Source organism: Numenius arquata, chromosome W, assembly GCF_964106895.1.
Source record: "Numenius arquata chromosome W, bNumArq3.hap1.1, whole genome shotgun sequence".
Lineage (NCBI taxonomy): Eukaryota > Metazoa > Chordata > Aves > Charadriiformes > Scolopacidae > Numenius > Numenius arquata.
In genome coordinates, this window is record NC_133615.1 from 16,907,931 (window position 1) to 16,935,924 (window position 27,994).

The window sequence follows — 27,994 nt, forward strand, 5'->3', positions numbered from 1 at the left end:
CGCTTTCCAGAACCAGCTGTAAGGCAAGGCCAGCAGAAGGGAACTCTGGCAGAGTCCCACTTGAAGATGATCCACAAAGCAAGGCAAGCTCTCATTCCCTTTGCTTAACAATAAAGCTTTGAACCTGCTGATGAATACTGAAGCTTTAACCAAGCCCATACTGACTATAAAAAAAAAGCTCCCAACTGCCTATTGGGTATCATTAAGGAGCACATAAGACTTTGAGGGCCCAAACACAACACAACTTCCTGTCCATGAATAGGATATACCCCTGCAAAAACCTTCCTCTGCTGCAGCTATTGCATACTCCGGAAAACATTTTATAAGCCAGTCTGAGTTTCACGACATGAGCATACAGAAGCAAATGTAAACTCCGCTGACCCTCATGCTGCTTTTTGGCTCAAGGAACTGCTTCTTTTTACATCTTTCTTCTCCTCCTCCCTGGCTCCTTAACTAACCACAGATTTCTAAGCAAGAAGGAAATTACGTTAATTGAAACCTTCTCAGTGCATTATTAGCTTTAGCAGGAGCATTTGGGGAAGGAGGAGGCAGAAGACTTAGGGCAGAGGGGATGTGCAGGATTAAATCACTCCTTGGAGGAAGATGTCAGGGTGTGAAAGGCCAGCTAACTGCTTTTGGTCACATCAAGCTGGAATTTCCTTCTCCCAAGTGCCACTGCAGCCTCCCATGCACATCCAAGAGTAAGCAAGGAATGCCAGAGGACCTGTCCAAGGCAGGACTCAATGCAGCTGACCTGTGATGCACCAGACAAACACAAGTTCTCTCCCTTCACTTTCACAGTGACTGTAACAACCTTGCCTGGGCATGTGGGCATCACACATCAGTCAGGCTTGAAACGCAGCTCAGCATTGCTCACACTACAAGGGGACGTACTCAAGGGTTGAGTAGTTGTCATGTTTTACCAACACACCATCAAATCTCATCCGCATCATGCGTTGAAACAGCTCATTCACCTCCTGACCAGCAGCTGATAGCTGGATCCTCACAATACCCAGATTTTTCATGATAGCACCTCCACACAAGAAGCTAGACTTGCAAAGCCAGCCTTCTGTGGCCACAAAAACATCAGGAATGGTTCAAATTCTGCTTGTGAGACATTTTGAGTTCAGAGGGGGACGCCACAGTTGGATGGGAAAAATAACCGAGCAAAATGTAAGCACCAGGCTCCAGGGATTTCCACGAGCATAAGTGCAAAGGTTTTGGAAACAGGTTTAGTGGGAATGTTGTTTCCATTGAAGTCCTCCCCTCCTTCCCCTCTCCAGCTGGCTGACTTTCCCAGAGTCTCAATTTGCAGCCTGCCTGAATACCACTCAAAATATTTTCTGAATTAGAGGAGAAAACACAAATTTGTCACTTGCCTGCCTCTATTCTGCTGCCTGTCAGCATTCAGCAAATATTTCAATCGTAGCCCTTTGCATGCTGCTAGCCCTGCTCATTTAACCTTTGACTCTTCCCTAGGCTAATCCATCAGCCTCTACCTTCAAATCTTTACAGCCAAGGGCTGACTGAGGGCTGGGCTGGCAGGGAAGATAACTTATGCCAGACTCCAACATTGCAATTGGGGGAGGGGGAAGCAGAGAGGGTGCAAGTCTCTGACCACATTCCTCAAAGAAGTTGATATATCAGCAGCTGGGATTTGCACTTCCACATCTGGAAGACAATAAGGAAAATTAAACATTTAAAATAAATAAGAGGGAAAGAAGGCCTCTGTCATCTCAGCTCTCCTCCATGCAGCCAGCAGCATCCTGAGGCAGGCACCTAATTGCCCGTGGAGCCTTTGCTCTACTTCTCCTGCCTCAACTGCTCTCCTCCCTGTCTTGCATGTCACCAAGATTAGTAGCTAACGGTTCCACCATCAAAAGCACATGTGATGAAAATAATGCTCAGAGCACAGTCTGTCAGCCTCAGAAGCACCTGGTTCAATTTTGATGGCAGAGGACTCTGAAACCTCACCCGGCCTCTCCCCCCAGGCCAGCCACTCAGCCAAGCATCCATCACTGCTCTCCTGGGGCCATGCCCAGCTGCCCACTCTATGAGAAATCGCTGACCCTTCCATCACATGGATGCTTTAACTGTTCACATCGGTATTTTGTTTCTCTCTACTGTAGACAGTTTGCTGTCTGTTATCTGTCCTTCATATGTAATTAATTGAGCTGTCTCCTGCCTCATTAGAAACAAGCCCCTCTCCCCCAGCCAAGTCACATTATTTCGGCTAAATCATGTTTAAGTAACTACATAAATAGTATGTCGAGTTTGCCTTTTGTCTAGGCTGACTGTCGCTTGGCTCCTTTCTCAATGTGCCAGACCAGGAAAGTCCTTATTGCTGGAAGCTCTCGAAGGGAAACCCTCACCGGGCAGAGCAGCCATGCTGCCCCAGGAGCAGGGGAAGGTCCTCCGAGCAGAAGGCTCATCCAGTAGGTAACAAGAACAAGCTGCTAAACTTTAATAAAGCAGATGTAAAAATCAGCGCTGCAGAGCAAAAATCCTGCCATGAGAATGTTCATCATCTAGCAAGAGGTAACAGCAAGAGAAAGGCGAGGTTTGGTTTTAGGGATTTTTTTTTTTTTTTTTCCCCTCCATAGCTTATTCTAGCCAGTGAAATGCACTTCACACATCCCAGGTCACCCGCTACCATCTGAGCAGACCTCTCTTGCAGCTATAGCATTGAAACTCAGGTGCTCCAATGCAAGTGAAAGACTTCTGAGCTTTCAGTCAATTAAGAACAAAATGAGAGTTTCTGAAGTGGGTTCCCTCCGTGCACCAGTTAAAAAAAAAATAAATTGAGTATGGAGGATGTGGGTGTACAGGTTCAAGCAATCTGAAAACCAACATGAATCATCACCTTGAACTCAAACAAAACCCGCACCAAACCGTCTTAAAGGGTTAGGGTCATTAAACTGAAGCCTATAAAAGTTCATTTGTTCACTTTTCTGGGCCAATACTTAATGTCCTTGTAGGCCATATTCTTGTGCAAAAGCACCTCTGATATCAGCTGATGTAATGATTTGAGGATTTAAATATCTGCTTCTAGCTGGGAATAACCACTGACAGAACAAGCATTGGAAAGCCTGTTTCTGAGATTTTCAGCTTAGCTTAAGACATTTAATAATCTGGATGAGCTTTGGGTGAATCACCTGAACTTTTGGATACTGACTCCAGCCAAGACCTCCCATCTTCTCTGTGCGTGCACATCCTCACTGATAGACCTGTGCTAGCCAAGTGCTTTAACCGATTGGACCAGGCTCAGCTTTGCTGGATTGCTTGCACAAAGGTTGTGAAGGGCTTCAGTGAAGACTTCCACATGAAAAGCACTACAGACATTTCCAGCAGGGTTATATGAAGCTAAATTACTGCTTGGGAAAACTGCTTATATCAGGAATGCGAGGCAATGGAGTTCTCTCTTCCCCAGCACAATCTAGGCGCAGATGATGGCAGAACAAAAACCTTCTGGGCTGCCTAAGACCAATGAATCTCACCAGTGACACAGGAAGACCACCATGAAGAGCTAGGGCATAGTTCAGTTTTCCAGTCTATCTACAGCTGGCCCTTTCCACCACAAAGGCTTATAAAATAGAGAGGTCGCGAGCGCATGTCACAGAAGTCACTAAAGTTGTTTTATCAGAGACCCTCAATCTAAACTTGCTGCCTGGGCTTAATACAGCTGCTGATCCATCAGGGGAACATGCTGCTATTGAGCTGAACCCACAAAAACGGCAGTGTGACTTCCCATCCCTACCTAACTCGCTCTCCTAACACCACTTGTACTGCTTCAGGAGACAGTCCCCCCTGCAACTTTTCCCAAATCTAGGCAGACAGAAATAAAATATCCACAGCTTGATTCATCAGAAGCACATGTGGCTTTTAGGTGATATTGTATTATTAATAATATATGCTTTAAAAAAAAAGTTCTCAAGAAGGAAAGGGGAAAGGAAGAAAGAAAAACAAGTGGGGAAAGGGGGGAAAAAGGACAATAATCTGAGACTTTCAATGGGAATGTCCAAAAACCAACGCAAACAGGATCTCCCTGCCATCTGCTCTGATCCTCTCTGAATGGTTTTCAAAGCAAAAAGCCTTGCCAAAATCTTACTAACAAAGCACTGAGCATCAGTTTTAATGGAATACCAATACTGCATTCCCTCTTCCCCCCCCTTTTTGCTACATATACACACACCTTCCACACCCCTCCAGTTGCCAAATAAATGACACTATGCAAAAAAAAAAAAAATTGTTTCAGTTATGAAGCTGAATAAACAAGTAATAATTTTGCAAGGGCTCCCATATGTGTCTGCTTCTCTGCTTACAATGGACACTAATAAGATTTGCCATAACTAATTAATTCTTTTACACCATTAGTCTATTCTCTACCTTCAAAAAAAAAACCAACATTAAATTCTGCCTATCACACGTGCATTTTTTCCACAACTTTCACACAGTTGAAACACAAGGGTTTCAACAGCAAAGCCCATCACAAAGCAGACACTTTATACTTAGTTTAGGCCCCTCAATGAGGTTTAAAGGTGAGTTTTACTGAACCTAAATGAACAGAAAAATGTTTGTTACTTTTTTATTTGTTTTTCCATTCCCATTTTTAAAAAAGCAAGGTGTCTAAAGGGAATGATAGGGAACAGGGACACATATAAAAGCTGCAATCTAGACACCAAAGACAATGTGATAGCACACATGAAGTATAAAGGTTTGACTCCAAAGACAATGTGCTAATGCATATAAAGCGGAAAGCGAAATTCATTAGTTGCAAAAACCAGCAACTCTCCTATGCTTCACCTCAGCCAAGCTAAGCGGAGCAGACACAAAGCAAACACGCAGCAATCAACGGAGACTTTAGCCCATGCTCTGCTTTTAGTCCTTCACAACTAGAGACAGTACCAGGATGCAGAGATCTCTGTGAAGGTCAGAAACAGATTTTACTTTGGGTTGGTTTTTTGGGTTTTTTTTTGTTTGTTTGTTTGTTTTTTTTTTTAAATTATTCACATCTCTCCTGGCAAACCTGAGAAACAAAACCAAAATGCTTAAATCCACACTTCTTTGTTGTGGTTTGTTCCCTCTGCTGTTGAGATATTTTTATGTGCCAGGAACCCACCTTTACCAGTGCTGATCTAGCTTTTTTTTTTTTTTTTTTTTTAAAAAAAAAAAAAAAACACCCCACCTGAGGCCTAAATTACTTGAACAAATAAGAGTTTTCCCTCCTTCCCTTCCTCCCTCTCTCCCCCACTGCCAACCCTTCCCCCTGCCGAATCTGCCCCTCCTTCTCCAGCACACAAATGGCCTCACACCAGACAGAGCTGAGGGAGGACTCCCAATTACACCTCTTTAATAACTAGGGGCCATGGCAGGGAAAGGACCGGAGCGAGCTGGGGGACTGATAGTGGCTGACAGCTCCTTCCCACCACCCAAAATGGGGAGCAGAGGTTGCAGGTAATCTGCTGGGAAGGAGCCCGTGCACAAGAGCTTTGGGCCACCTGCCAGCCCACCCCATGCCATGGGATGCCACAGTGGGTGTGCACTGCTGGTCTGCCCCCACCACATCTGGGAGAAGGTGGCAGGGAGGACCTGCAGGGCCCCTGGTTGGTTGTTGCAGTCCATGGATGAAGAGAGCTGGGTGGTGGTGGGAGCCTGATGGATGCACCAAGCTGCAGGGGTGGGCACAGGGATCCTTGATGCAGATGGAGCAGCAGAAGGTAGGATGCCTTCTCTGGTGGCCCTGGGTGAGACACCTGTCTGCCTTGCTTTCCACTTGCAAACTGAGAAGGACCTTAGGAAAGTGCTGAAAACCTACACTCTTTGGTAGTGCTCAAACACAATAGTTATAGGACACTGCCTTCCATTTTCTGTCTGTACCATCCATCCTCTAACTCCTTTCTCCGTATCTCCGTGGTGATTCATTTTCTTGTTGCGCTAGGAAAGATAGGGGATATTTTTGAGAAAAAGCCACGGTCAAAATCAAAAGTCTTTCCTTTCAACCTCAGGCCACTCTTTACATTCACCCTTCAACATTGTGGCCTCACACCTGATGATAAACTTTGGTAAATCAGAGGCCTGAGGGACTCAAACAGACCCTCTCCAGCACCACCTGCATGGCCATCTTCATCTGGCAAAGCCTAAATTTCTCCTTTCTGCTTACCACACTGTTTAAATGCCTCTCCCACTGCCAGTTTTTGCTCGGGAACAAAGCACAACCCCTGTGAGCAAACATTTCTACCCATCTGTGTCCAGCAGCCATGACAAAAAACAGCTCCCTTTACTTGCAGAGCCCCCCATAATTTTTCCCCAGACCTCACAACACACTTGGCATTCTTTCTAATTCCTTCTCCACTCTCAAAAACTAGATTGGTCTTTGTCCAGTCTTTGGTTTTATATATTTATGGACTTTTATCCTACCTGTGCTCCTTGTTGAGGCTGTTTGGGATCAACCTCTATCTGTGTTTTCACACAAGGGGCAAGGACCATGGACAGGCAGTGAAGCTGCAGGCAAGCAGAAGCAAAGGGGACTATAAGGGGAGCATAAAGCATTTTGACTTTTTCAAACAAGGGATTAACACATGGGTTTTAAACAAGGGGACTCCCTTCCCAGCTGACAGCAGCAGCTGCAGCTTCTGACTTGTTCACAGAGTGGCAGGGAATCGAATCAAAGAGAAAAAGAGGACAACCCTTCCTTGGGGAGTAGGAAACACAATATGAGCTATTCTAAAACCCCTGCAAATACTGGCTTGATTTTAGGTGAGGCTCTCCTTCCCCCTTCTGTTCCAATCTCTCCCTGTTAGGTCCCGGCCCCATTCTTGCAACAAAGGGAAATTGGTACTTTTCAAAATTCTTCTGAAAGCCAACCTGGTAGATGGTTCTTTCCGTGCTGGGGAGAGAACAAAAAGAAAAACCTGCCAGGATACATATCACAGAGATGTGATGAAGATGAGCATGGCGGCTGGCCTCTGACCCAGGGATTTCACAGATGCCTATTAAACCACGTGGCCAAGATGGACTGAGTCGACATCTCCAGCAAGCTCATGCTAAGTTTTATTAGCTTAAGTCAGGCTAGATAGACTGAAAAATGATAGTGTTTTCCTACATTTCCATCCCACCTTTTCATCACCTTCGGACAACCCCACACACCAACATCTTAGCAGGTAGAAGTGAAATTCAGCAGCCAAATTCACAATGTAATATTAAAAGACTTATTTAGACAGTAATTAGCAACTGTCCTACTTTACCAAAGTTTTACATACACATCAGTAATATGAACTCCTGCAGATGCAGAAAGCAAAGGGTAAGTCACTGTTGGTCCTTCTACTACACGTAAATGCTTCAGGCTAAGGATCTGGCTGTCCATCACAAGCTGTCCTCTCTTTTCTTTAAAACCTCCTCTTCTCTCTAGATTGATGTAGACAGCCCAATTTCTACTCTTTTCAAGTGTGCCCCAAACAGACTCAAGGGCTCCACATCCCAAGCACTCAAATTGCCTCCAAGGATGAAACGACTTGGTTATGCACCCTATCTGCCAACCAAAGCCCAAGGAGGAGCAAAGGATGTATTGCCCTCCCGCAGAGCTGGCCCATGCTTCACAGATTCCCACGAAGCACGTTGGCAGTTGCTGTCCCTGAGTGACTAATAGCAGCTCCTGCCCACATCCAGAGTCAATGACCTAAGGACAGATCAATCCCTCCCCATCATACTCTTCCCAGTTCCTGTTGCGATCACTGTGCGGTCGTCACAGAAGGAACCAGGCTTTCCCCCCCACCTCTCCTTCAAATCAGGAATATAATTACAAGTAATGCAATGGAATTAAGACAAGAGAGAGAAAAGGCTGGAGGGAATTCATTCTAATGATTACATAAATTATTGAAGAAAAGTATCCCATAGAAAGCAAGAGACCGTCTTTAGAAAGAATACTCAGCTGAGCGCTGGTGAATGCAATGTCAGAAAATAGACGAGACAAATTAATTATCCCCACCTAACCTGCACATACATGGGGTATAAGTAAAACACATCATCAGTCCAGTACCATCAGTTCCCAGTGGAAGATGCAACAAAACAAGTGCTTTCAAGCTCCCTGCTAACACAGATTAGGCAGGATACTGATGTAGGGACTGTCCATGCAGCTGAAGAGACTTTGGTGGGAGGAAGAAATGAGGACTGATCAAGACCCTGTTAGTGCTGCTGCTCTTCAGTGGAAAAAAAAAAAACAAACCTGCCTCAGGTCTATTTTTCTTGTCTTAAGGGTGACCTTTCATCAAATTACCCTCCTGGGAATACAGCAGGTAAAATTTAGGTGAAGCTACCCAGGCCAGCACAATATTTTAGCACATACTGGGGCACAGGGGAAAAAAAAGTCCATTTAGAAATTACAGTGTAGGCTCTACCTCAGAGGTATGAGGAAACTACGTCCTACGTATCCTCCTGGGAAATGCTTGCCAAGCACATTACAGAAGCACCAGGTGGGGAATCAGTGACATTGCCCCACAGTGAAGCAAGGGCAGGATTGGTGGTGACACATCTGAGCATCCTCTGCTCAGCCCTCTCCTGGTCAGACAGAGCCATCAGTGAGAAGAAAAACAGGGCAGTGGCCTCTGACTCATTTGCTTGTGCCACTACATTCCTCCCAAGAGCATTGGGCAAGGCAAAATTACCTGCCAATCCCCTCTGGGATGATTCTCATCTTTCAACCGTGCTGATAGAGAGCAGCTCACACAAAGCTACGATACTGCAGAGCGCTGAAATTCCTCAATGAACCACCCAGGTTTATAGTGGTCGAGTTGTTGTAACACTGATGTCAATAAAAGATACCATCTCTCTCTACAAACCTTGCTACCCAGGTGAGACAGAGAGCCATGAGAAACTGATGAGAAGATAATGAGTCCTCCAGTAAATATTCCTCATTTGACTCTTACCACATTTCAGGGTTTACAAACCAGAAGGGACTATTAAGGGCATCTGGATCAACTGATTGCACTCCAGCCCCAAAGCTCCACCCCCCTCATTTCTGCATCAAGCCCTAACTCTTCTTTGAGATAAATTTTAAAGCTAGCAGTGAAGATGCAGAGAGTTAATTTTTAAACAAATTCACCAGTTTCAAATGAGAAGTAGAAGAGGACTGACTTTCAGAAGGGCTGTGCACCCAATGCTTGAAGATCAGGCCACCACCTGGGAGACTCAGTTGTGTCACAGTTAAGCAATCACAGCTCAATGAAAAAGGCCTGAGTGTTACCCTGGCCTGCAGCAGGTTCCTTGAGTGAGTTGCTTAATCCTGTTACTCTGTTTCACATATTGTACTAAGAGACAAGATGGTTTCATTTCTCCTCCTTTTATTTCTACAGAGCTTGTGAACTTCTTGCAGGAAGACAAGCTCTCCTGATGCCTTCATACAAGACCTGCCAACAATAGATATTGATGTACAATAGGAACATGAGGCACCATCTTAAAACAAGCCTGGTAGAGACACACTTAGTTCTGCAAACACAGCTGCAGTTGACTGTCCATCTTGAATGACTATATCCTCATCTTCAGCAATGCAACCTTCCACAGTAGCCACAGTTCAAGCCACATCTCAAATATGCAACCTCATTTCTGTATTAAGACACGTTAGCCCTTTCACTGTCCCTTTCACTGCTAGCCCACAGCTCCAGCAAAAAATGAAGATAAGTTGTTTTGCTTGATACCGCCCTGGAGAAGTACAGTTTTTTCCAGGATGACCATCCTACTTGGAAACAGTGTCCTGCTACTGGTGCATGCACTATGGCTTGAGAATCCCTCTCCTGATAGCAACCACCTGCGGCTTGGATTCCAAATATAGTCATGATGTAGAAATAGCACTTCATGTCCTGAAATGAAGGAGCCAACAGCCACTGGTCTAATTCATGTTAGAGGTCACGGCAAGGAGTGGAAAATAACGCTCTTACAAAAACACAGCTAACTAGACTTGTCCTCGAGGGTCACGTATCAAATGGAATCATTTTAAGGTTCAAGAGTTGGAATAGTCACAGCATTAAAAAACAAAACAATGCATGTTTACTCTGGATATTTTTAGACTGGTTTCCTAAGGAAACAAGGCTAACGTGATCACACTGTGTTTGTGTGTATGTGATTGCACACACAAACTCCTTGCCTGCCTGCATGATCCTCTCCTCAGTGTTTTTGGAATATTTTGACCAATTTTGATCAAATTGTAAGACCAGAAATCTTTGAGACATGATATTCAAAAACGTTTTGTTCAAATTGTTCACTAGCCAAAAGGAAGAGACCCCTGAGAAGCTCCCAAAGAGAGCTTGGCCAGCAAGTTCACTCATCATTAGACACTAGACAAGCCACATAAGAGGAAAGTGGTCAGAAACCAACTTTCACAAGTTTCAGTGCTCTTAGAAGAAGAAAAAAAAAAAAACCAACCTGAGGGCACCAGGTGAAGCTCTTCTTTCCATTCAAATAAACCCAAGACAAGTCCATCACGCAGTCCCACTGACTATGCAGGGGGGAATGTGGGCAGCGAGAAGCCCATCTGGGAATGAAGTATGTGAAGAATTAGACCTGACCTGAGGGGGCTAGCTAGGTGTGTGTGCATGTGCGTGTGAAAAAGGAATTGAAGATTTAAAAGCTGGAGGTAAATCAGAAGGTATCTGTGGTCAGGCATGCCTGGAAGGAGAGGGAGCACTACACACAAAAGTTGATGTTGGAGGAACTGACACCCCTGTGCATACCAAAACATCTGCAAATGAAGACACAACCAGTACAGAGATTTGCAGCTCTGGGTGCACATACCAGCGCATCACATCTCCAGCACATCTGTTAGCCTGGAGGCCACAGTACTTTCGAAACACAACCAGCGTGCACTGACTTGACCAAGCCTTTACAAGGCTGCCGGAAGCAGCACCCATCCCCTCCTGCAATTCAGTGGTGGGGACTGCTGAACTCCCCACTTCCCTGCACCAGTCCCAGTTGCTTCCCTGAAGTGTCTCCTCAACCCCAAAACCAGCACTGGGGACATTTTGTCACAGCTTGAAAAGAGAGGCATAGCACAAGCAAACAAGGAAATGTCACAGAGGGCCATCGAAACTCAGCCATGGGAGTGACTGCTGCAAAACAAAACCTGTCCTCAATACGGACAGCCTCCACAAGCCCTGGTCATATGGCAGCTAATCAAATACAGCAAGTCTTCCTCATTTGGCACTCCGTGTTAAGCAGTAAAAGCCTGCTTAAATTTCCCCAGCCCATCCCTTCACTGCCAGACATTTGCTGCTTTAAGAAATACTTGACTACATGGAAAAAAAAAAAAAAAAGTCACAGTTCTTTGAGAGCAGAGAGACAGTGAGGGATGAGCATCAGCTGGCTCAGGCAGAGCACCAAGCTGGAAAAGAAACTCTGCCTTATTCTTGTCACAAGATATCGATGACACAATGCAAGGCAGACACTGCTCCACCAAGCTTTGGAGAAGGAAAGGTAAGAGCCAGGATCTGGCCCTTCCTGCTCTTCACAGGGACTAGCCTCCTCTAGGTGACTACATCAGGGCCCAAGAGAACTCAGCTCCCAGTCTGAGCACCTCAGGTGCCTTCAACGATCAAGATGAACCTGGGCCTGAGCAGTTCTCAGCTCATAGCAGAGCTGATTTCTTAAGCTCTGAAGTTTTTACAAAGAAATTCATTCTTGCTCTCTTTTGGGGGAGGGAGCCCAAGGTAGTTGTGGTGGGAGGGCACCAAACTGCAGCTGTTTCATTTGTGCCTTCAACAATGTGGTAGGAAAAAAAAACAACCACAAAACAGCTAGCCAAAAAAGAAACCTAGGATGAATATCAAAGAGCTGAGTTTGTATAGCTTTGCACCCGTACGTTTGTGTAGAAAGACTGTAAAAATGTCAGGAGCCTCATACCTGAGCTCTGAATTGGTCTCTCAGCTGCTCAAAAGCCAGTTTCACCTTAAACAACTAGAAGATGACTTTCCCACTGTGCTGGCATTTCTGGGGTTCTACTGCTGTTCCATAATCTGGGCAGAGGCTGAGGTCTACACTGCTGGCATGAGCCTCAGGTACCTGCCACCAGCATCATTTAGAGGAGCCTCAAGGCTTTACTAAGCAAGAGTGGAGACCAAACCAGCGCAGAAACAGGTCCAGGCTGAAGGGGCTATGGAGGCTCCATCATTTGGAGAGGAAAAAAGAAAAATAAGTTGTAAATCAAAGCCTGCCACTTCAAGCAGGTACCACTACAAATGCGCAAGTGCCTTCTCCTTCTTGCTAAACCACACACAGCAGAGGGAGCAAGCACTTACGTCAACTCCCTGAGCCACGTTTAGGATCGCAACAGGAAGAGCTGACTCAGAGGACATCTCGCACAGGGATGCCCTTAGCAAAGGGGAATAAGCATGTACTATGAGCAATTGGATGATCACGCGCACAAATCACCGAGGTGAGGAGTCTGGCACAGTGGTAATCCAACAAGAGCTGTGGATGCACACAAGAACCTGGAGGGAAAGTGCAATGTGCAGTCAGCAATGCGAAGAAGGGGGAAGAAGAGGAGGGGGAAGCATTCATGATCTTCTGGAAGGAGGGGCGGAAAGGGGAAAGCATGCGAATGAGAGAGTCCTCAAGGAAAGGCTAACTACAAGAGAAAGTTGTATGTGTGGGGCAGAGGAAAGGAAGACAAAGAATTGAATTTCAAGGGAAAAAGTGCTAGAACCACTTCCTGCAGAAAAATGGCAAATACCTACAGGAATTCAAAGGGAAAAAAACATTGCAAGAAAATCCGAGGATAGAGTTTAATCTGACCGCACACAAGGAAGCTTTACTTCCAATTGACTTGCTGCTACATCTCTCAGCAATAAAATACATTCACCCATTCCAAGCTCTCAAAAAACCCCAGTGCAATAATAATTAAAAAAAAAAAATAAAAATGAGTTTATATCCCCCGAAGCAGGACATTATACATATGAAAGAAGCTCCAAAGAAACTTCATCAGGCTATGCCTAAAGAAAGAAGGGGGTGGAAAAGGAAGCATTTGCAGATACAAGAAAATAGACAAATGCAGGGAGGAGAAAAAAAAAAGGAACTAAAACAAAACCAGGGAAATACTGCTCATCTGGGGCTACATGACAGGCAGGGAATGCTGACGGATTGCTTCATTGCATTTGGTGCCATGCTTTCAGTGCCCTTCCAGACTGACAGCATGTTTCCTTATCCAAAGGAAAAGGCACCTTCAGTGATGCTGAGGACGCTGGACTCAAGCAACCCTGCTGCAGGTGGGAGAGCAGTGGCTGCAGAGCTTGTCAACATGCCAGCAGGATGTCCTTTGGACTCCTGGCTTTTTTCTTCCCTCCCTTTCCAATCAGATTAAATAAAATGGAGCCATTTGCGAGTCTAGAAGCAGCAAGGGTTCAGCTCACTCCATCCCCAGGCACCGAAGGGTTGAAATCAGAGCAAACTATTACAGAGCATTTGTGCACTTACCAACTGCCACACAAGTGGCTGCAAGGAGAGCCCAAGCTACGATTCACCTTCCAAGCAGCCCCAGGAAAGGGGTTAGGAAACTACCTTCAGTCTTATTTTCAAGAAGGGAAAGCTGATGTGAATCTTGGCATGGTCGCAACTTAAAAGAAACCCCAAAAGCTGTTGGGTTGCAGCCACATTCAAGCTGGCAGAGCAGAGGTTCCCGACACTGATGCTCTCTCACCCCCTGCCTCCCTCCCCGCTCCAGGGCATCAACAACTGCACCCAGCAAGATGCAGGAGAGCCTGGATTCCCTCCCCTCTCATTCATGATCACATAACATTCCCAGGGCAATTGCTCACACAGAAAAGCAACACGAGGAAAGTATTTAATGAATGTTTACATCTTTTAATATAGCGTAGCAGCTGGAATCAAAGGCCAAAAAAAACTCCAGGCCTCAGCACATAAGCAGCGTGGCTCTCCACAGAGCCCCTGTCTAATCACTGCCACTCCCTGGACCACAGCTTTAGAAGACAGGCGCTAGCCCCTATTGCCTAATTAGCAGAGCAGTGGAAAGCTTAGGAACAGGCATATCTTCTTCCTCCCTAAGTGGCGACTGAATAAATGCTACATCCCCAGTTCACAGCCCCTTTTTATATTTCTGGTATTACCGGTCCTTTGTGTACCCACATGCTGTTAATTAAATTGCTTCCATGTTTTCATTACTTGCCCTCTGTGCTGTGTGTATTGAAACTCTGGCAAGAATGCTAAAGTGGTATTTCAAAGCACTGGGGACTACTGGAGATGTGGCCGAAATTATTATGCAAACTTAAGTGATTTTTTCAAGTCCCGATAAAGTTCGCTCCTCCTCAGGGGGAAAAGATAAATTCAGGTGCTACTCCATGAGGTGCAGGACACCAGAGATGCAAGCATGGCACTTGCAGCTCAGGTTATGCTCAGCTCTCCATCCTTATATACGGGTCTGTATATGTGCCCTGCATTCATAAGCAAGGTGGTAAACTCAAATAACGATGCCGCTCCCATGCGCAAAGGAAATGTGTACATTGAGAACGGCTAGAGAGCAGCCCTGAGGAGAAGGACTTGGGGGTGTTGGTGGATGAGAAGCTCAACATGAGCTGGCAGTGCGCACTGGCAGCCCAGAAAGCCAACCGCAACCTGGGCTGCATCAAGAGAAGCGTGGCCAACAGGTCACGGGAGGTGATTCTACCCCTCTACTCTGCGCTCGTGAGACCCCACCTGGAATACTGTGTCCAGCTTTGGAGTCCTCAACACAGGAAGGACATGGACCTGTTGGAACGGGTCCAGCGGAGGGCCACGAAGATGATCAGAGGGGTGGAGCACCTCCCCTATGAAGACAGGCTGAGAGAGCTGGGGTTGTTCAGCCTGGAGAAGAGAAGGCTCCGGGGAGACCTCATAGCAGCCTTCCAATATCTGAAGGGAGCCTACAGGAGAGCCGGAGAGGGACTCTTTGTCAGGAAGTGTAGTGACAGGACAAGGGCTAATGGTTTTAAATTAGAAGAGGGGAGATCTAGATTAGATATTAGGAGGAAATTCTTTAGTGTGAGGGTGGTGAAGCACTGGAACAGGTTGCCCAGGGAAGTTGTGGATGCCCCATCCCTGGAAGTGTTTAAGGCCAGGCTGGATGGGGCTTTGAGCAACCTGGTCTAGTGGGAGATGTCCCTGCCCATGGCAGGGGGGTTGGAACTCGATGATCTTTAAGGTCCCTTCCAACTCTAACCATTCTATGATTGGGCCAAACTCTCCTGGCAAAAAAAAAATCCACAGAGGACAGTGGAGTGCTGCCAATTGAAGATCTACCCCACTGGTTTAAATGCATTGCTCCCTGCTGCCAATAGCTGCTTTTCTGGAGTTTGTGGTGATTAAAGTAATAGGCAATCAAACAGCCTAACTCCAAAACATCAAAACCACCAGAATCAGTTAAATGTGACAATCACTTTTTTTTTAAAACACTACCACAGCTCTCAACAGCTCTGCAAGTACATGCTGAAGGTACCATACCCGCACACTCCTCTCCCAGAGAAACCCACAGCTGGATCAGACAGCTGAAGCTCCATTTGAGTTTCAACTTGCTGTTTCACAAAATCTTCATGGTTAGAAGGGACCTTCGAGATCATAGAGTCCAACCACAAAAAAAAAAAACACAAAAACAAAAACCACACACCAAAAACCACACCCACCCCCCCACCCCCCCCCAAACAAACAGACACAAACCAACAATCTCAGGCACTAGAGCATGCCCTGAAGTGCCATGTCTACACGTTTCTTAAATACCTCCAGGGATGGCGACTCCACCACCTCCCTGGGCAGGCTGTTCCAGTGCCTGACCACCCTCACAGGAAAGTAATTCTTCCTAATATCTAATCTAAACCTCCCCTGCCGCAACTTTAGACCATTTCCTCTGGTCCTGTCATTATTCCCTTGGGAGAAGAGGCCAACACCCACCTCTCTACAACCTCCTTTCAGGTAGTTGTAGAGGGCAATGAGGTCCCCCCTCAGCCTCCTCTTCTCCAAACTAAACATGCCCAGTTCCCTCAGCCTCTCCTCATATGACTTGTTCTCTAGACCCCTCACCAGCCTGGTGGCTCTCCTCTGGACACGCTCCAGCACCTCAATGTCCTTCCTGTAGTGAGGGGCCCAGAAATGAACACAGTACTCGAGGTGAGGCCTCACCAGGGCCGAGTACAGGGGCACCATCACTTCCCTACTCCTGCTGGCCATGCTATTCCTGATACAGGCCAGGATGCTGTTGGCCTTCTTGGCCACCTGGGCACACTGCTGGCTCATGTTAAGCCGGCTGTCCACCAACATCCCCAGGTCCTTTTCTGCCGGGCAGCTTTCCAGCCACTCTTCCCCAAGCCTGTAGCGTTGCTTGGGGTTGTTGTGACCAAAATGCAGGACCCGGCACTTGGCCTCACTAAACCTCATCCCATTGGCCTTGGCCCATTGATCCAACCTGTCCAGGTCCCTCTGTAGAGCCTTCCTACCCTCAAGCAGTCCCACCTAGTTTGGTGTCATCTGCAAACTTACTGAGGGTGAACTCAATCCCCTTATCTAGATCATCAATAAAGATATTAAACAAGACTGGCCCCAAAACTGAGCCCTGAGGGACACCACTGGTGACTGGCCGCCAACTGGATTTCACCCATTAATTACATTAAATACAAGTCATTAATCACAACTCTCTGGGCACGGCCATCCAGCCAGCTTTTTACCCAGTGAAGAGTACACTTGTCTATGCCATGATTCGCCAGCTTCTCCAGGAGAATGCTGTGGGGGACGGTGTCAAAGGCCTTACCAAAGTCCAGGTAGACAACGTCCACAGCCTTCCCCACATCGAGAAGGCAGGTCACGTGGTCAGATTTCCTCCTATCTTTCCCCAAAAAATCTTCTGTAACTACCATAAGACACATGCATCAGCCATGAAAGCAATCACACTGTCAGCACCAGAATCCTTCTCCCACCAATTTCCAACCTGCCTCTCCTGTAGTACCTTTCATTACCCCTTGATATGAGATGTTCATGGCCAAGGCCTGATCCTACAACCCATGAGCTAAGAGGCAGCTGTGTGCGAAATCCCTTCAGCTGCAGGGATGCCGCAGACACAAACTGAGCAGGTTTAATCCTACTCTCTCCCTCTTCTTTCAGGGGAGAGAGGAAACACAATAACAAATAGGACTTACCTTCTTTTTGGAGTGTGATCTGTCCTCCTCTTTAGCTGCTTTGCTATTTTTCCCAGCTCTAGAAAGCTTCTGCTCCCCAGACTGCTTGATGGTGATTTTGATCTCAGGAGGGCAAATATAGTTCTCCAAGTTCTTTGGGGGCTTCTTAGCTCTCTTGGTGGTCTGGATCTTTAGTTTTAAACTCCCCTCCGTGAAGTTAGCCTCCTTGATGGAAAATTCCTGCTCCTCCAGGCCATCTCCTGCCACCCATTTCTCACTGTCTGCATTGGAAGTGGAATCCACATCTCTCCCAGAACCAAGCTCATCCTCTTCCTCGGGCTCCAGCCTCTCACTGCTCACCAGGATCCCTTTCCCTGAGCCCACTGCAGGCAGCAGCATCTCCCCTGCGCAGCCAGAGGTGGGCAGAGGCTTCATGGAGGTGACAGCAGCTGGCAGAAAGTCTGCCTCACTCCCCCTTTGCCGGGAGCTGCCCAAAGTCTCCCTGGGCTCCATAGCAATAACACAACACCCTGGAATTTTATCACGGGGAAGGGGAGCACGGGAGGGGATGAGGAGAGCAAGGGCAGGTACAACCCCAGGGAACAAATGGTAACTGTCCACCAAATTCAATGTCCCAATCACCCAGATGCTGCAAGGACCTCAGAAGAGACCAAAACTGCCACTGTCAAAAGAAAGAAGAAAAAAAAAAAAAAAAAAAAGAGGAAGTTAGCACGCATATACATATCAAATGCAAGTGTGGAGATGACTGAAATGGGGCATGCTTGGGCTTCCCCTGTAGTATCTCAAGGGCCTTCCTTGAGGTAAAACAGGAACCAAGGCTGGCCAGCATTTTTGAGGACTGGAACAGGTAATGCAAATCAAGGAATGATAGCCACGTGTAATGCTAAATTGATGAAAACTGATATATAAAACCCAACAAAAAACAGTGTATAAATACAAACACCTTCAGCTGTGGACTTTGGAAATAAACATGGGAGTAATCAGCTCTCCATGCTCATGAACCTCCTTGTTACTTCAAAGTGCTTGCTGCCATAGGGTTTTTTTTGGTGGGGAATAAAAAAAAAAATAAGAAAAGAGACAGACGCTTGCCTCAGGTTAAACAATAACCCAGTGATCAGGGCACAGATCACATGGTGTTGCCCTATGAATCAGGCAGAAGAGTTTCAAACTTACTATTTCCCCACTTCCCAGACAAGAGAGAGATACCCTTAGCTGCCAGATATTCTGGCAGGGAATCCTGCTTTGGATGAATTATTCATTACACACTGGGCCAGGCACACACTGTCTGCAGCCCAAGATGCTCCCTAGGATGCAGGAAGTGCAGGAGGATCCACCTGGGTCTCTTGCAGGGCATATCAGGGACTTGAGTATCGGGGGCAATGGAGGAAAGCTAAACTCAATGTTTTCCAGAGTTCCTCATGCCCTTGAGTACCGCTGCTTTGTGGCAAAGGCTTAGGCTGACCGAAGCAAAGACTGTGCTCTCATCCTTTCAAATGTGGGCTTTCTTTAAAACATTGCAGATTGAGCCCTTTAAGATGGAAGCATTTGTATTCAGTAGCTTACAAAGTCTCAGCCAAAGTTAATGGGACAAGCTATGAATGTTCAACTGAGGCGAAAGATGTATCACCCAATGAGATAGAAAGGCTAAGTCAAATACCAAACGGTTTAAAAACACCTCCCTAAAATGCCCCCTATAGCCAGCCCCTATCACCCATCATGGTAGGCCAGCATAGGCTACAAAGTTAGCAGAAGAGTATCTTGGAGAGAAACAAAGATAGTTTCTGCTATTTTAGCACAAACAGCTCCCTGGGGGGCCAGAGGAGTATCACACTTTTAGTATACAGAGAAGAAAACAAGAAGGCCAGGAGTAGGTGTTGGGGGTGCAGACCTACTCTTTCAGCAGTAGCTCCCTGCTAGATTAGTTCTACCACACTGCCAAACCCCACCCTTCAACCAACTGCAAGCAAGATCTGAGCACAGCCAGGGATTTCCCAACCCATTCTTAGTAGGGATAAACCATAAAGGAGAAACAAAAGTGATCTTGCTACCTATCACTAAATCATAACAGCATTATCATAGACTAAGGCACAGCTCACTAAGTAATATCACATACCCTTGTACCACCAGCTTCTTTCTGCCTTTTAAAAATACCTTGCACAAGCTTAAAATTCAGAAAGAAGTAATAACAAGCACCTTTTTATTAGTTATATATTCACATTTCCACTGGAGTGGAGTTCTCTGATTCTGGCACATATGGCTACTAATAGAAAATCCTAAGCATCCTAGAACTCCATGAAATCATTGGGTGACCTCCACCCAGGTACTAGCAGACACAAATTCAAATAAAGTTCCCATAAATAGCACAAACTAACAGCCCAAGTAGAAAGAAAGAAAAAAAAAAAAAAAAGAAAAAACCTCATAGAGCCTACATTGTTATCTGGCCTTAAAAGTGGTTTCTGTAGCTCATAGTAGATAGAAATACACCATAAAAACTACTTATGCTTAAGCTGCACATCTTCTGGCAACAAGGAGAAAAATCATTTCCTAGAGCTGCTATCACTGGTCTCATTTAAGACGATCTTGAAGAACTAACAGACCCAAGGTCTCCTGCGTACCTGCCCTGACATGCCCTGTGGTCAGTGAGTCTCTCTATTTCATCACCTCTGAAGCAAGGACAACATTTACCTCATTCAAACCTATTGTAAGGTGGGTTAGTTAATGCCCTTACATAGTTTTGAACCCAAGTATTTACCATGTGCTAATTGCTAAAGCAATTAGTACATTAAAGCCACCCAGTTGCAAGGAGCTGTTCCACCTAATTGACTGACCTTGTACCTTGCTTCTCCTTTGTGCCTATGGAGGTGATGTGTCGCGACGGAGGGAAGACAGGGCCACTCAATATGAGTGATCAGCAAGCTTCGTTTATTGATTCACACAGTTGCCTTTTATGTCCTAACATAATTAGCTCATACATATTACAAAAGTTAAGCTCATGATTGGTTAGTTCTTAGAAAGATCAACTCCACCCTTGGTTCCTTCTTTACAGTTACTTTCATCCTCTTTTCCCATGCCTGAGCAGCTGCAACCTCCCTGTTATCATACAACAATTATAGTCAAGGACAAGGTGTCTTTACCAGCCCAGTAGTTACGGGGGCTGAATCCGATGTTTCTCAAGCTTTTGCTCGGCCAGCTGGATCATGTCTACATGACCCTTCTCAGCTAGCCATTCTCCCACAATTCCCCCGTTTTTATTTTGAATGACATAGGCTTGGTTAAACATCCGTAACACAAGGGTTTTCATACAAGACAACATACAACTCACACAAAGCAATGCTATTAGTACAATGATTAAGACTAGCAATCCTGTCTGTAAAAGGTTTCTCAGCCATCCGGACAGACCCAACCAGTCTCCAAGAGCACCCCTATAAGGCACGTAGTAAATGGGGAGCGGGGTGTTGCTAGGCTTGCACAAAAGCTGGTCGTGTTGAGTGATCGAGCTAAAGTTATCCACACATTTTCTCGTGGGTCAAACATCTCGCTATATGGGATGGCTCTTATGCTTACAACTAAGGCAACTACTATAAAGCTTTCTATACCTAAATTAACCATTTTCTCTGTTTCAACTTCTAAGCAAATAGCATGCACATAATACCTAGGGGTTACAGACCCCACAGACTGTACAATTAATTTCTGTCTTTGCGACCTCGTGGTTCACACTCAGGCGCAGCGGTCTCAGTCCGTTGGTTTACGGTGATTAGTCGGGTCACCTTCAGCGGCGACTTCAGGGTGGTCGATGGTGGGCCTTACCCAACGGCTGGGAACCCAGATGGTACCTTGTCCCCTATGGTCCATCGTAGAAGGGGTGATTTGCGAGCAAGGGTCAATCCTCCTACTCCCGCGACTGTGGCGCTGCTCGCGTAGGTCGGCCATTGAGCCGGCCACTTATGCGTGCTGATTATGGAAATGTCAGCGCCAGTGTCTAGAAGAGCAACAAGTGATATAGTTAGGTTGGCGTATTGCACAGCAACCGGGCGTTGTGGCCTTTGGCGCAAGCCGACAGTTAGTAAGGCCATTTGTCCTGTAGATCCAAAGGCTCCTTGCCCTCGTGGCTGCTCTTGCAGCGGTGGAAGGGCTCCCGCAAGATGTGGTAGGGGAATTAATTGCGCCACCTTGGTGCCTTTAGCGATGAAGAGCGGTGGAAATAACGTGTGGGCCATGATCTGGATCTCACCGTGGTAATCCTTATCAATCAGTCCCACCAACACATTAAGTCCCAGCATGGTGGCCGATGAACGGCCTATAAGTAGTGCTCCAACAGCTTGTCCATTGATACAGATTGGTCCTTGAGTGCTAGTAGCAATCCGGACAGGCTTTGAGTCCAACAGGGTACAATCTACTGCTGTTGCCAGGTCCAAGCCGAGGCTTCCGCTTGTGGCTGGTCTGAGCTGAAGGGATTGAGTGCTGCCGGATATGCAGCCGCTTTTTGTGTCGGCGCGGGGCGGCTCTTCCCGCTGAATCGTCCGTTTCCCGGTTTAGAAGCGCGACATGCAGTCTCATTGTGGTTGTCCGACCGGCAGTTTCTGCACCATACTGAGCCGGCGTCGCAGTTCCGTCTGATGTGTCCAGCAGCGCCGCAACGGTAGCATCGTGGGCGAGGTGATCCAGTAGCATTTAATCGATGAACGGAGGCTTGCAAAGGAGCAAGGGCTGCAAGAACTTGACTCTGCGTAGCCTGCGCGTGTTCCTTTAAACTATGCCCTAGTTCCTTTACTGCCTCAACTAACATTGCCTGTGGCCCTACCGGTACCTGAGCCATCCTTTCTAGTCCTTCCTCGATAGTCCATGTCCCTGGCAATGTAGCCAAGATGTTGCGTGTGGCCGGATTACTATTTTGTATAGCACACTGCTTTAGTATAGTGCCTCTGAGATAATCGGGCACCCCGGCCGCCTGTATGGCGTCTGCTACTCGATCTATAAATAGGCCAAATGGTTCCTCTCTTTCTTGCTTAATACCCATATATGAAGGGATTCTTTTTTTTTTTTTTTTTTCCTCAGCTCGGTTTGCAACGGGGCGTTAGCGACTGCCCGCCATGGCTTTATCAACTTTTTGGCTGATTTATTATCGCATATAACTTCGTCAAACAATTTATCCTCATATTTACGCCATTCCTCGTGTTCAAAAACCGTATCTGGATTATCAAAGCAACCTCTCGCTACTCCATACGCTGATAACCCAGGCAACTCCCTTTTACAATCTATACCCTGAACGCTCCGCTTTTCTAAAAAGCATTTGAGCAAATCGTACGCCGCTTGTCTGTTCATACCTTCGTTATCTATACCCTAAATGCTCCGCTTTTCTAAAAAGCATTTGAGCAAATCATACGCCGCTTGTCTATTCATACCTTCATCAGCGCGCTGATGCTTTCAGACTTCGGCGGCGCATAGCCGGCAGGACACTCTCTATAGGTGCTCCAGGGCGCGGGGACCTTTTCCTTTAATCCCTTTTGCCTCCTGCGCTGCTTACAGGACCAGCACTGAGACTCCGTTGACCGTGGCTCGCAGGTTCAGCCCTCTGTAGGGTCCCTGTTTCGGGCACCATTTGTCGCGACGGAGGGAAGTCAGGGCCACTCAATATGAGTGATCAGCAAGCTTCGTTTATTGATTCACACAGTTGCCTTTTATGTCCTAACATAATTAGCTCATACATATTACAAAAGTTAAGCTCATGATTGGTTAGTTCTTAGAAAGATCAACCCCGCCCTTGGTTCCTTCTTTACAGTTACTTTCATCCTCTTTTCCCATGCCTGAGCAGCTGCAACCTCCCTGTTATCATACAACAATTATAGTCAAGGACAAGGTGTCTTTACCAGCCCAGTAGTTACGGGGGCTGAATCCAATGTTTCTCAAGCTTTTGCTCGGCCAGCTGGATCATGTCTACGTGACCCTTCTCAGCTAGCCATTCTCCCACAGTGATGGTCCAATTAAAAAAAAAAAAAAAAGAAAAAAAAAGGCTGTCCTATTTATCATAGAATCATATCTGCCATTTTGCATTGTTAATCTCCTTGGAGAGGGACACAAGTACACACACTCCTGGGCTGTAACATAAACACAAGGTGGTAAAAGCTTGGCGGTGCAGCATTCCAGGGAGTTACTCCTCTGGTATGCACTAATGTACAATGGGTACTCTGTGCCCGGTCTCCCCTACAGGCTTTTAACCTCTTTCACTGCTGGTAAAAAAGTGAAAGCTTCTAGCAGATAGCATCTAGCTCAGCAGGCAGGGCAGCAGGATGAGTCCATGACCACCAAGGGTACAGGGAAAGGACCGCAGCCACCGGTATAATCAACCAACCTGCTAGGGACCCTACATTAAATGGGAGCTGAAATAAAACTCATGGCTCTGAGCTAGGAAGGGTCTTTCAGGGTTTGATTCATTGGGTAATGTTTTATGGAGTTTCTGCTCCAAATTCTGGTTGTGGGTCTTTGACCCAAGCTCTGGGTCATGATGCCCAAATGCTCATTCCCACTTGGCTGTGTGCCTCTAGATCAGTAGAAACAAGCAACAGACTAATAAAGTCATTGCATTACACCAGTGTCAGGTGAGTTCTTGCCAAATCCACCTTAAAATCCCACTTAAAATATCGGCCTCCTATTCTGCTGAGAGCTTGCAGATGATATCGCCAGAGCTGAAGGTAGCAACAAATAACCCTGCGCTCAAATGTCAGGCAGAATTAACTGGGTCATTGTTTTAGTTATCTCCTTATTCTCCTCCAAGGTTAATAGTTAAATGATTTGAGTACAGGGACATTATACTTGTCTTTCTTGTTTGGGCAGGCTATCTGCGCTTTGACTAATTAGGAAACCTCACTTCAGACTTCTGAAAGTGTAACCTCTTTTGGAAATCTCCCCATCTCCCCTCTCCAGGCTGCCTTCAAGCAGAAGCACTGAAGGGATGGCAATGAACGTTTTCCCTCTAGCAGCTCTTTTGCCTTAGCTGGCAATACGCAGATCTGGAAATCTAGGGAGGAAGCGGATTTTCCAGGAGACCTCTAGCTCTATTTTAAACACCTGAGAGATGAATGCTGTCTAGACTTCTAAGTGCTCACCCAAACTGCCCTTCCAGACCTCTGAGGCTCACCAGCATCAGGTCCCTTTCAATAAGCAACTACAGAGGCGTTTTACCATCCAAATTAAGCTCCCAGAGGAAAGTGTTACTACTAGCAGGCTTCCTGCAGTCAAGTTAAATTTGAGGAGGATAATCAATCACAGGTGAATAACAACAAATTTCACAGAAGTTGGCATTAGATCTTAATTAGGGAGAGATTCATGCTTCCTCTGATAAGTACTGAGAAATAATCAAATGCCTATGTGCTCAGTCTTGCTATGGCTGCTCACACATCTCTTATCAGCTCCTCTAGGCACCTCAAACACACTACTGGAGGCAAAGGCCTGAAGTACAAGACCTCCCTTTGGGTCATACTAGATGCCTCCCATTAAGGGCTCTGAATAAGCTCCCTTCTGCCTCAGGCAGCTACTCAAGTATTCAGATGCCAGGGCTATAAAGTGATTAAACTGAAAATTTTCTGAGGACAAAAACAGAGGTGAGAGCCCACAGTAGGGGGGAGAAATCCACCTATTTGGGATTCTCCATGGGCATAATACTTGGCATGGCTTTTGCCCTATGCTCAGGAGCGACCACATTAGTAACAAGCAAATGCTGATTAGACAAATGCAAGCCAGCCAGGTTCAGCTGCCCAGCGTTTGTGCTGCTGCTTGATTTGCTCAAGCACCAGGAGCACCAGCAGGGAACTTGGAGCAATATTAAGAGATGCTGCCCAAATCCCATAGTACACTAATCCCAGCCGTGACTGTAGCTACTGAGACTGCTTTCATTTTATCCATAGAGTCCAAAATGCTGTAAGATGAAAAAGAAAAAAAAAAAAAGAATAGGTTCAAGTGAGGGGAAACTGAGGCACAAGTCTAAGAGTGTCATAGTGAACGTGAAGTAGAACCCATGTCTTCTTGAACCCCATGTCTGTCATGTTGCCTTTGGATCTCTCATTCTCTCATGTGACATACAGTTAAATCCCTAATCTCTGCAAAATATCAGAAATCCTGGAAGCCTCTTTACACTCCATCTTTTTAAAACCATTCACCACAAAGCACTGGAGACTATGCAGCAATATTTAATGATGAGATATTTCACTCCAAAGACTCCCGGGTTGCTTCCTCGATTATATATGCCACTGCTGAAATGCAGCTGCCTCTGGGGCAGAGGTCAATGGACAACCCACATTACACCCGAGGGAAAGTTTTGGTCAGAAACTTGCTTTTATGAGAAGTGTCAGTGAAACTTCAGAATCCATCATGGGATATAAAAACCCAACAGCCTTGCATGCAGCAAGCTGCACTGAACTCAGTTAACCCGCATTAGGAATACACACCCAAAAAAAAAGCCTCAACCTATTTCTTCATTATTGCTTTACAAAAAAACCTAGGAATTTCAAGTGTGGTTGTGGTTGCGGTCCATGCACTGCCAGATCACCAGCAGCACAAGTTTGATGCAGATCAGGAACAGGCATCTGATCATACTTTTATTGAATGGACCAGAGCATACAAGATGGGCATTAAGCCTTTCTTCATGCCAACTTTAAGGCAGTTGCAGAGGATGGGTAAAACTTGTGAGCCATAAAGCCAGCATGGTGCAGACAAGCGACATAGTATGACGCAATACAAAGTCTGCTGGGATAAAATTAAGTCAGTGCAAATTTTTTTTTAACAAATGTGAATCAGGAGAATGAGTTTATACTGGATCAGTATCATGCACCAGTAGCGTATTTAATCTGCCACTCAGAGCCCTGGAGCTAGATTTATCGCATCTTTGGACCACAGCCTTTGTTACTTCCTGTGGCCATGATACTCTGAAAGAACAATCCAGCTTTGGCAGGGAGCTGGAAAAATGACTGTGATAGCTATTTTCCATCCACACTATAGATCCCATAGGAAACACAGGAAACACCCTTTCACCCGCCTTGCATCAATCAGGACAGAAACAAGGCAGAAGGACTTCCCCATCAAGCAAAACAAATGAATGTCATCTCTTAATAAAGAATCAGAGATGGCCTGGTGATGTCCAAATCCCAACCAGACACAGCCCTGAGCATCCTGTCCTAGGTGACTTTGCGCTGAGCAGCATGGTGAACTGGACAATCTCCAGAGGTCCTTCCAACCCCAGCCATTCTGTGCTTCTGTGATGTATTTTTTTTGGTCTCTGTCTCCAGTGCTGGGCAAATTGGTCTCTCTACTGTATGACAATTTTAAACACACTGCTAAAATTACTGTCTATAAGATATATCCAGATATAGGCATGTATAAAATGGATGTGGGTACAGATACAGTATGAGATCCTCAACTGATAAGAATAATTGCGAGTGGAATGACCATATGTGAATGCCTGTGAATGCCACAGATTATCTATAAAAATAACTAACTATGGCATGTGATTCATTGATAGGCTGAGTTAGATGCACAGGGGGTTACACAGAAGAAAGGTGGTTCCTCTCCATGTGGTCCCCTTGCTTCCAACACTGCTTTTGTTCCAGTCCTTCCACCTCTGCCTCTGATTTTGCATGGGTTATGGGAGGGCTTTCTCTGAAGGGAAGGGATGCAAACTCTCCTAGGTGTGGTCTATCCACATGGAAACATGGAACAAGGATTAATGGCAGTTACCAGAACAATAGAAATGTAATCTTCACTCATTTCCATTGCATTGGCATCAAAGTGCTACCAGCCCTCTGCACCTCCACAAGCATGACTGAGTAATGCTGACTGATAGCTCTGCCTTGGCGTGCCCAAACCCAGCAAAGGGAGTCAGGAAAAGCCACACTGGAGGGGAAAAGACAAGATAACCTGAAGATCTCTCACAGCCAGATGAGGCTGCAAGCATCTCCCTCCAAGATAAAGAGACAGAAATAAATGAGAGCCCAAGCATATCCATAATTATGGAGGCATGTAAGTTATACATGTGTGTATCTGTCTTCTCAACATAGAGACATTAAGAGTAGATTATGGAATCATATTTGACTCCATAATTAGGTTTGATACCCCATAATTAGATCAGATAGTCACCTTTCTATGTAAGTAACTAACTATCGTACAGCGCTGAAGGGAGGGCCAACTGAATGATTAAACAACTGACATGGCCATAAATCACAAGGCCCATAAAAGCAATACTGCCCAAGGTACAGCTGTGGCAACAGCCAGCATAGCAAAGCACCCATCTGTGGTAGGAGGAGAGATGACCATCATGTTGCCTGAGGACTTTTACAAGCTCCTGCCTGAGAATTGTGCCAAGGTTTTATAAATCTACTCACTCATCAGTCATCAGACCTGTAAATACCTCCTCATGCTGACTTCTGGTCTCTGAAGGACCAACCTGAGAACCAACCTCCTCCCACTTGTACCCTCTGAGACAAATGCTGCTGCAGGACTGCTCCAAAGCTGAGCTCGGTTCACTGGATTTACACCTCTGAATCAAGGAATTGCGTTTGATCCCAATGACATCAGGAGTCAGTGTGTCATTTTTATCCATCACCCTTGTGAAGATTAGGCCTTCAGGACACTAGAAAACAGAATGATATGCCAACTGTGCTCCAGCTCATTACAACACAAAAAGCCAAGCCAGGAGATTTGCCTATGTCAGGTCAACACTAGGTTGCTGAGCTCCCAGACCAAGCACCATCACTCTCGGCGTGATATATAATCAAAGGTGACTCCTGAGATGATCCAAGAGAATAGCCCTAGGTGCAGCAGTGTCCCCCACTACGAGGATAAAACTTATT

General features: G+C 46.0%; 1 protein-coding gene across 2 annotated transcripts in view; it reads right to left on the reverse strand.

The window, feature by feature from the left end:
• The window catches only part of LOC141476631 (SET-binding protein-like), a 304,828-nt gene extending 287,180 nt beyond the window's left edge, over positions 1–17,648 (reverse strand). For both annotated transcript variants that reach the window (XM_074165411.1, XM_074165412.1), the window contains exon 1: positions 17,157–17,648. In XM_074165411.1, coding sequence (XP_074021512.1) covers positions 17,157–17,648 — 492 coding nt within the window. The remainder of the gene's footprint in view (positions 1–17,156) is intronic.
• Positions 17,649–27,994: the final 10,346 nt, after the last annotated feature.